A 10,405-nucleotide genomic window follows, 5' to 3' on the forward strand; every position below is an offset into this window, starting at 1 on the left:
AGCTTATCTCTCCACGCTTCAGGCTCTCTGCCTTTATTCCTGATGAAGGGCTTTTGCCCAAAATGTCAACTTTGCTGCTCCTCGGATGCTGCCTGAACTGCTGTGCTCTTCCAGTACCACTAATCCAAAAGCTGGTTTCCAGCATCTGCAGTTATTGTTTTTACCTAGTTGATTTTAACAAGCAGGAAACTGTCAGCCTTGACTGTTTCAATCTAAATCCAAAACAGAAGAGGTTGGTGTATGCATTCCTCCGGAATGGAGCTATAGTTACCGATGACTCCTTCTCTGAAGTTTGTGAATAGAGTCATATGGCACAGAAACAGACCCTTCAATCCAATTCACCCATTCCAATCAAATTTCCCAAACCCAAGTTAGTCCAACTTGGCCCATATCCCTTTAAACCTTTCCTATTTATGTATCTGTCCAAGTATCATTTAAATGTTGTAACTATACCTGCATCTGCCACTTCTTTGACAGCTCATTCCATATGCACACCACCCTCGGTGTGAAAAAGTTGTCCCTCTGGTCCCTTCTAAAATCTTTCTCCTCTCACCTTAAAAATGTGCCTCTTAATTTTGAACTCCCCTACCCTGGGGAAGAGACCTTTGCTATTTACCTCATCTCTTATGGGCGTTTCAGTGAATACTTCAAAAATAAGGTCCTTTTCCAGCCGGTCAAGAAGCGTGCCCTCCCGAAAACCTACAGCAGGTACCTCGAAGCATTGAGTACCACCATTGGTGGCTTTAATGTCCTCAAAGCATTGCTGTCAGCTCGCAGGATATCCTGGATTGTGATTGACCAACATGGAGAAGGTGCATCTTTGAGTTAATACACTGAACTCGTCAGGAACAAGTGGAGCCACAGTCAAGGTGTTAGAGAGTGTGCACAACCCAACCCTTCAAGCACCACCAGCCCCACCTATGTCAGGGTCTGAACTTAGACATTGTGTTATCAACTATCCTCAAACCCATTGAACAGAATGGAGCCAGGGGTCACCCTCCATTTCAAGGGACTGATGAAAAGGATAGTTAGCCCCTCTCTCACACACTTAGCTTCTGAAGGCCAGGTATGAGCCATGTACAGCAGTCTTAGTTTGATTTTACTGAGATGTATCATTTGATACTTTGCAACATTTGGAACTTAGAACAAATAGTTATTTGCTTTTTATTGTCATTACATTCCCCTTTATTTGCCTGTATCGTCACTAAATTATCAGGAAAATGTGTTATTCAAATGGAATATTAAATGTACAATGAACACACCTCAGCCTTTCAGACATTTTTAACCTGGTTCAGGAAGGACGGGTGGTTGGGCCCCCTGATACAAAAGCCAGCAGTAAAGGAACTTGCTGAGCCGCCACCCAGTTGTAAGAGCTGAGTATCCAGTTAAACCAGTCTGCACTGTGCTGAGCACTGCAGCGTGTTCTACAGCAGGCAGACACGAAGGATATTGTACTGAGCGATGCAGAGTACACAACGTCATCACAATTGTGAAAAGAATTTGCACAGTTGAAGACCATGAGCACAGAGGAGAATTTCTATGGGAAATATGGTAATGGTTTATGGGCCCTGATTGTTTCTTGCTCATGTTTGGAAACTTGTTTTTTTTCCTTTCAGGCTGTTGTTGCTGTTTGTTGTCAGTGCAGTTCAGGCCCCAGAGTGCGTACAGTCGCGGTTAGACAGACTTGTAGTAAGTGGTGGAGCGTTCACAGCATTATTTGCGTGTTTCTGCTTTCACAATGCAGAAGACTGACTTAGAACTTCAATTATAGATTAATAGAGTCATACAGCATGGAAACAGGCCTTTCAGCCTACCTCATCCATGCCGATCATGTTTTCTAAACTGAGCAAGTCCCATTTGCCTGCATTTGGCTCATATCCCTCTAAAACCTTTCTATTCATGTACCTGTCCAAATGTCTTTTAAATGTTGTAATTGTACTCTCCTCTACCACTTCCTCTGGCAACTCGTTCCATACATGCACCACCCTCTGTGTGAAAATGTTACCACATGGGTCCCTTTTAAATCTTTCCCCTCTTGCCTTAAACCAATTCCCTCCTAGTTTTGGACTCTTTTACTCTGGAGAAAAGACCATGATTATTCACTGTATCCATGCTCTTCATGATTTTAATATACCTTTATAAAGTCCCAGCCTCTCCTAATAACTCAAACTTTGCGGTCTCAGTGATATCCTTGTAAATCTTTTTCTGCACCCTTTCCAGTTTTATAACATCCTATAGCAGGAGTGTACACAAACAGATTGGGCCTGAAATGATATGGCTCTCAGATTTTAATCAAAAAGAGTGAAACTAAATATAACTTTAATTAACAGGTGTGTGCAGAAATCTAGTGACTGTATATTTTATCTATTTTAAGTTCAAGGAGAAACTTGAAACTGGAAAGGTCTCATTGACTAGCTTGTATTTGACAGTGAAAGTGACTCTCCTGTTTGACCCTTATCAATACAATTGCTAGAAGTGTGTGACGATCAATCTGTTCTTAATTTCAAAGTTCCAAGTGGTTGGGGAGAGATTGTCCTGTAAAGATCAATTATTCCTTTGGCTGATCCTGGTTTCCTTTCAGCCATGTTAACAGTGGAAGAGCACAGTTTAATTCTAAGTTTTACTTAGTAAAAATATGAGGTGTGGCACTAACTTTATCGACGATTGCAATCCTCTCATTCTGCTGATAACTGATATTGAAGCTGCAGAGAGTGTCTTCATATTGATGTTGCTGGCATGTTGCTGTTGCCGCTATCTTGTGTTTCATGTTGAAAAGTGTGGCACTGGAAATGCACAGCAAGTTAGGCAGCATCCAAAGAGCAGGAGAATCGATATTTCAGGCATTAGCCCTTCATCAGGAATATGGAGAGGGGTCAAGGGGGCTAAGAGATAAATAGGAGGGTGGGGTGGGGTGGGGGGAACACAGATGGGAAGGTGATAGGTAGATGCAGGTGGAGGGTGATAGTGATAAGTCAAAAGGGTGGCTGGAGTGGATCGGTGGGAAGGAAAATGGATTGGTAGGACAAGTCAAAAGGGCGGTACCGAGTAGGAGGGTTGGATGTTGGGTGAGGTGGGAGGAGGGAAGGTTAAGAAACTAGTGAAGTCAGTGTTGATGCTGTGTGGTTGAAGAGTCCCAAGGTGGTTAAAAAAAAAAGGCGTCGTTCTTCCAGTTGTTGAGTGGCTTGGATTTGGCAGTGGAGGCGGCCCAGGATTTGCATGTCCTTGTGGGGGGTTGAACTGATCGGCCACAGGGCAGTGGAGGTGTTTGGTGTGTGTCCCAGAGATGTGCCCTGAATCGTTCTGCAAGTTAGCGTCCTGTCTTCCCAATGTAGAGGAGACCACATCGAGAGCAATGGACATAGTAGATGAGGTGGGTGGATGGGCGGGAAAATCTCTGCTGGATGTGAAGAGATCCTTTGGGGCCTTGGACGGAATGAGATGGGAGGTGTGGGCACAGGTTTTACTACTTGCAGCGGCAAGGGAAGGTGCTGGATGTGGATTTTGAGTCGGTGGAGGGGTGTGGACCTAGCAAGGGAGCCATGGAAGGAATGGTCTCTGCAGAATGCAGATAAGCACGTGGAAGGAAATATACCTCTGGCGGTGGGGTCTGATTATAGATGGCAGAAATGGCGGAGGATAATACACTGTATTCTATCTTGTAGGAGAAAGTGAGGACCGCAGATGGTGGAGCTCAGAATCAGGAGCATCTGGAGCATCAGGAATCCTGATGAAGGGCTTATGCCCGAAACATTGATTCTCCTGTTCCTCGAATGCTGCTTGACCTGCTGTGCTTTTCCAGCACCATGCATTCGATTGTATTCTATCTTGTATTTGTTAGAAATGCCCTGAACGTTTTGCTGTACAATACCTTATGTCTTACAGCCAATGTTGTATGGCAGTATGAATTGATTTCTATTTTGGGTTGGGGACCTTGATGACATATTTCACCAAGTTGAGCAGGTATAGAATTGGGGAGAGGACATAGACTCCCCTGTTCATGAGGTGGGTTTGGAGGAAAGGCTGTATTTAATTGGAGTGGGGAGGGGGTTCTGAGTGAGGACAACATGAGCTTTCAGCCTCTGGACCTGATTGAGGAACCAGCATCAGGAAGTGTGGGTCCGCTGAGCAATGCCCCAGGCAGCCATTCTAATCCCGGCCTCTCATACCTTTTGGCCTGAAGTCCCCGTGGATTACCAGCACAAACCCGGGAGCTCTCCAGGCAGTCAGGAATTGTTTGGTCTCTGGCAGCTCTCTTGGTGTTGGAATTCCTCCGATTAAGTTCTTGACCCCAGGTGCTTGGCAGTACTTGATGTGAGCTTTCTCCAAAGGAGGTGATGTGGGGCTTTCACTGGCTGTCCAGCTCGTGGGTGAATCTCACACGTCGTGTGGATTTAATTTTGACCCACTAGACTATGACATTTGGTGAATCAGAATGGATCTTGAAAGCTGAACAGTGTATTCATGGCCAGCTTTGGATATTAGAATGAGATGGATGATAATGGGCAAATGTGGCTGGAGAAAGTCCTGTCCTCAAAGCTTTAAATCAAAGTGCTTATGCCGCAATTTCACCTTTATATTCAAAACTTATTGTGAAATATTTGTGCAATTTTTTGGCGGCAGTTGCAGTGGGAGGTGTGTCAGCGTGAACCAGGGGCCTGACCCGAAGGTAAGTTTTTAAAGTATAAAAATTTACCTCTTGTATAGGTGGAGAACACGCTGTTCAGCAGCAGATACGGGACTTCTGGATAAGTGAGGTTATATATTTGGGCGGTTAGGGGGATAGATAGGAGGTTCTTTAGGAACGGGAGAAACTCGCGGTTGATGTGTTGCCTTCCAGGTGCCAGGGTTCGTGACCTCTTATTGTGTTTTCGGGATCCTTGAGGGGGAGGGGAAGCAATCCCAAGTCGTGGTCCACTTAGGCACCAACGACATAAGTAGGAAGAGAGATGGGGATTTAAGGCAGAAATTCAGGGAGCTAGGGTGGAAGCTTAGAGCTAGAACAGAGTTGTTGTCTCTGGTTTGTTGCCTGTGCCATGTGCTAGAGCGGCAAGGAATAGGGGGAGAGAGGAGTTGAACACGTGGCTGCAGGGATGGTGCAGGAGGGAGGGTTTGGATTTCTGGATTATTGGGGCTCCTGCTAGGGTAGGTGGGACCTCTACAAACATGATCGCCTTCACCTGAACCAGAGGGGTACCAATATTCTGGGGTGGGGGGGTGAAAGTTGCTCATGCTCTTCGAGGAGGTTGAAACTAGTTCAACAGGGGAATGGAACCCAAATTGTAGTTCCAGTGAGAAAGTGTACAAGTTATGAGCAGGAAGGGAAAGAGTTAGGTTTTAGGATGCGTGACAAAAGCTCAGGTAGCGTGACTTTGACCAGACAGGAACTTGCAGTAAACAATGAGGAGCTAGAGGCAAGGGTAGTGAGTTAATGAGATAAAACGCGTCCATTATGTAATGCCAGTTAACAAGGTTAAGAACATCTATTGTATCATGCCAAATGGCTTAATCTTTACTGTTGATGCACACTGATTGTAACGGTCACCCAATCAATATAGATGTTACCTTGTTTGGATGCTGCTCCTTGTAGTGACTATAGAATTCCTTTAGAATCTGCTGTTTGAGAGAAGAACGAGAACTCGTGTCTCTGTGCACATGGGTGATTGTTCTCTCTCTCTCCAGGGACTGGAATAAAGATGGAGAAGGTAAAGCCATACTGTCTGAGTGTTTGTTTCCACCAATACGGGGATAGGGAAACAGTACGTCAACGTGGCAAGTCAGGCAGGAGTCCAAACGAATTGTTACAATCGGACGGTGTCAGCAATCACCTGGAACATCGTTACCTCGAGATGGACGGGCCCACAAGATAAGATTTTAAACCGTAATCACTCTGGATATTCCTGTGTTGGAAACGGTCCCCTTGTTTAATCACTTTCTATTCTACAGCCATACTGTGTCTGAGTGTTTGCTTCGACTGATACGGGGATAGGGAATTGGGACAATACCAGTATACAGGAGGTTGAGAGTAGTGAGGTCAGAAATAAGGTTTCAAAGTCGCAAGAGGGCACCGGCAAGCAGGAAGTTGGTTTGAAGTGTGTCTACTTCAATGCCAGGAGCATCCAAAATAAGGTGGGTGAACTTGCAGCTTGGGTTGGTACCTGGGATTTCGATGTTGTGGCCATTTTGGAGGCATGGGTAGAGCAAGGATAGGAATGGTTGTTGCAGGGATTTTGATCTTCAGTAAGAACAGAGAAGATGGTAAAAGATGTGGAAGTGTGGCATTGTTAATCAAGGACAGTATTACGGTGGCAGAAAGAATGTTTGAGGACTCCCCTACTGAGGTGATATGGGCTGAGGTTAGAAACAGGAAAGGAGAGGTCACTCTGGGAGTTTTCTATTGGCCTCTGAATAGTTCCAGAGATGTAGAGTAAAGGATAGCAAAGATTATTTTCAATAAGAGCAAGAGTGACAAGGTAGTTGTTATGGGGTCTTTAACTTTGCAAATATTGACTGGGAGTACAAACTTCAAGTTCTTTTAGATGGGTCAGTTTTTGTCCAGTGTGTGCAGGAAGGTTTGCTGACACAGTATGTAGACAGGCCAACAAAGGGTGAGGCCACATTGGATTTAGTACTGGGTAATGAACTGGACCAGGTGTTAGATTTGGAGGTGGGTGAGCACTTTGGTAGTGATCACAATTCGGTTATGTTTACTTTAGTGATGGAAAGGGATAGATATATACTGCAGGGCAAGAGTTATAGCTGGAGGATAGGCAATTATGATGCGATTAGGCAAGACTTAGGATGCATAGGACTGGGAAGGAAACTGCAGGGGCTGGGCACAATTGAAATGCGGAGCTTATTCAAAGAGCAGCTCCTATGTGTCCTTGATGAGTACGTATCAGTCAGACAAGGAGGAAGATGTTGAGCGAGGGAGCTGTGGTTTACTAAAAAAGTTGAATCTCTTGTCAAAAGGAAGGAGGTTTATGTTAGGATCAGATGTGAAGGCTCAGTTAAGGTGCTTGAGAGTTACAAGTTAGTTAGGAAAGACAAAAGAGAGCTAAGAAGAGCCAGGAGGGAACATGCGAAGTCATTGGTAGATAGGATCAAGGAAAATCCTGAGGCTTTCTATTGGTATATCAGGAATAAAAAAATGACTAGAGAAAGATTAGGGCCAGTCATGGACAGTAGTGGGAAGTTGTGCATGGAGTCAGAGGAGATAGAGGAAGTGCTAAATGGATATTTTTCGTCAGCATTCGCACTGGAAAAAGATAATGTTGTCGAGGAGAATACTGAGATATTGGCGACTAGACTAGATGGGATTGAGGTTCACAAGGAAGAGGTGTTATCAATTCTGGAAAATGTGAAAATAGATAAGTCCCTTGGGCTGGATGTGATTCGTCCTAGGATTCTCTGGGAAGGCAGGGAGGGGACTTTGATCTTTGTCGTCATTGTCTACAGGAATAGTGCTAGAAGACTGGAGGATAGCAAATGTTGTCCCCTTGTTCAACCCTGGTAATTATTGACCAATGAGCCTTACTTCAGTTGTGCGCAAAGTGTTGGAAAAGAGTATAACAGAGAGGATTTATAATCCTGTTGAAATAAATTGATTAGGAATAATAAATACGGTTTTGTGAAAGGTAGGTCGTGCCTCACAAACCTTTATTGAGTTTGAGGAGGTGACCAAACAGGTGGATGAGGGTAAAGTAGTTGCTGTGGTGTATATGGATTTCAGTCGGGTGTTTGATAAGGTTTCACACGGTAGGTTATTCCACAAAATACAGAGGCATGGGATTGAGGGTGCTTTAGCAATTTGAATAAGAAATTAGCTAGCTGGAAGAAGACAGAAGATGGTGGTTGATGGGAAATGTTCATCCTGGAGTTCAGTTACTAGTGATGTACTGCAAGGATCTGTTTTGGGTCCACTGCTGTTGGTCATTTTTATAAATTACCTGGATGAGGGCGTAGAAGGATGGATTGGTAAATTTGCAGATAACACTAAGGTGAGTAGAGTTTTGGATAGTGTGGAGGGACATAAATAAACTGGAGAGCTGGGCTGAGAGGTGGCAAATGGAGTTTAGTGCAGAAAAGTGAGAAGTGATTCACTTTGGAAGGAGTAACAGGAATGCAGAGTACTGGGTTAATGGTAAGATTCTTGGTAGTGTAGGTGAACAGTGAGATCTGTGTCCATGTACGTAGATTCCTGACCTGGTTCCCCATTATTATTTCCCAGGCTCTGTCTTCCAAGGGCCAATGTCTACTTTGGCCTTATATGCGCGCGCGCACACACACGTGTGTGTATATGTACTTGCAAATTTACAATCAAAAGTTTCTTTCTTTTAATATTCTTCATAGTTGTTTTAAAACTTTCTCAATCAACTGCTTTATCATGAATCTTTACCACTTTTGTTTTCAATTTGATACTATCCTATAGTCCCTGGTTAACCATGGTCAGTTTGTTCCCTTCAAATCTGCCTTCCTCACTGCGATGTATCTTTGCTGTGAGTCATAAACTATTTTCTTGAAAGTCTGCCATTGTTCATCATTTAAAGGAGGTGGTTGCAACATAGTAATGTCACTGGACTAGTAATACAAAGCCTCTGGTTAATGTTCTGAGGATATGAGTTTGAGTTTCACCATGGCAGATAGTAACATTTGAATTCACAAAAGTCTGAAATAAAAAACTAGTCTTATCACAACTTTATAATGACTATTGATTGTCTTAAATACCCGCCTGGTTCACTAATGCCTTTTAGGGAAGGGGATTCGCCATTCATATTAGGTCTGGCCTACATGTGACTCCAGGTCCACAGCAACAAGGTTGACTTTTAACTGTCCACAGAAGTTGCCCCAGCCAATGATGCATCATGTCTCATGAACAAATTGAAAATGAAAATCTCTTCTGCTAAACTACTTTCCCAGTTATTCCTTTTTGTAATTATTAGGGCTTTTAAAGGTTTTGCGCAATAGTTTCAGACCCAAGTTTCTCTCTCAAACTGAATGCTAAATTCTGTCATGTTATTTGGACACTGTTTCTTGGAGGATCATTTATTAAATCTGCCACATTACATATTACTGGATCCAAAGTAGCCTGATCCCTGTTTGGATATGTAGTTTATTGATTTAGCGTTATAGAGAGACACAGCGTGGAAACAGACGCTTTGGTCGAACTAGTTTGTGCCAACCAGATATCCTACCTTCATCTAGTCCCATTTGCCAGCACTTGGCCCATATCCCTCAACCCTTCCTACTCATATAAGATCCATCCTACCCTGGCAATGCTTTTCTACAACTTCTACTATCGGAGAGAAAGTACAGAAGTCTGAACACACACACACACACACACACACACACACACACACACACACACACCAGCCGGTTACGTAACAGTTTTTCTCTACTGTTGTTAGAATACTGAATAGACTCCCAAACTCTTAACATTCGCCTGTACCTGTGTTTTTATTTTTGCCACTGTTTACCTATTATTTACTCATCTATGCTACTTAACTATGTGATCTGTCTGTATTGCTCGCAAGACAAAACTTTTCACTGTGCCTCTGTACACGTGACAATAAATTCAATTCCAGATACCTTTTAAATGTTGTAATTGTACCAGCTTTCCTCTGGCAGCTCATTCTGTACATGCACCACAGTCTGCATGAAAAGATTGCCCCTTAATGCCCCTTTTTAAAATCTTTCCCCCTCACCTTAAATCTATGCCCTCTAGTTTTGGACTCTCCTCACTGGGGGGAGAAAAGACCTTGTTGATTCACCCTATGCCCCTCATGATTTTATAAACCTCTAAGGTCACCCCTCAACCTCTAACGCTCCAGGGAAAATAGCCCCAGCCTGTTCAGCCTCTTCCTATAGCTCAAACCCTCCAACCCCGGCAACATCCTTGCAAAGTTTTTCTGAACCCTCTGAAGTTTCACAACGCCTTTCCTTAAGCAGAGACACAAAAATTGGTTAGGCCACTTCTAGACTATGGTGCTCAATGTCCTGTATTTAGTCAATTGTCAAATGCAATCTGAATTCTTCCTCCTGGATATCTCTGCCAAGCTGCTCTTACCAACCTGTAAAGAGTAAAGTCACCCATGATTAACATACTGCTTTGTTTCCATGCCCTTATGTCCTGATTTATTCTCTTTCCTATGGTATAGCTACAGTTAGGAGGCTTGTATACTACTACTACTAGGTAAAAACAATGACTGCAGATGCTAGAAACCAGATTTTGGATTAGTGGTACTGGAAGAGCACAGCAGTTCAGGCAGCATCCGATGAGCAGCAAAATCGACATTTTGGGCAAAAGCCCTTCATCAGGAATAAAGGCAGAGAGCCTGAAGTGTGGAGAGATAAGCTAGAGGAGGGTGGGGGTGGGGAGAAAGTAGCATGGAGTACAATAGGTGAGTGG

The 10,405-nt window shown here is 43.7% G+C and overlaps 1 protein-coding gene across 2 annotated transcripts in view; it reads left to right on the plus strand.

The window, feature by feature from the left end:
* Positions 1 to 10,405, plus strand: part of LOC122552333 (choline transporter-like protein 2) — a 76,755-nt gene that overhangs the window by 23,707 nt on the left and 42,643 nt on the right. The window contains exon 1 of one of the 2 annotated variants that reach the window (XM_043695089.1): positions 1,386 to 1,551. The exons of the other annotated variant lie outside the window; for it this stretch is intronic. Coding sequence (XP_043551024.1) covers positions 1,518 to 1,551 — 34 coding nt within the window. The 5' untranslated portion in view covers positions 1,386 to 1,517. Of the gene's footprint in view, positions 1 to 1,385; positions 1,552 to 10,405 lie in introns of those variants that run through there. 2 annotated transcript variants of the gene reach the window in all.

Source organism: Chiloscyllium plagiosum, chromosome 8, assembly GCF_004010195.1.
Source record: "Chiloscyllium plagiosum isolate BGI_BamShark_2017 chromosome 8, ASM401019v2, whole genome shotgun sequence".
NCBI classification, from domain to species: domain Eukaryota; kingdom Metazoa; phylum Chordata; class Chondrichthyes; order Orectolobiformes; family Hemiscylliidae; genus Chiloscyllium; species Chiloscyllium plagiosum.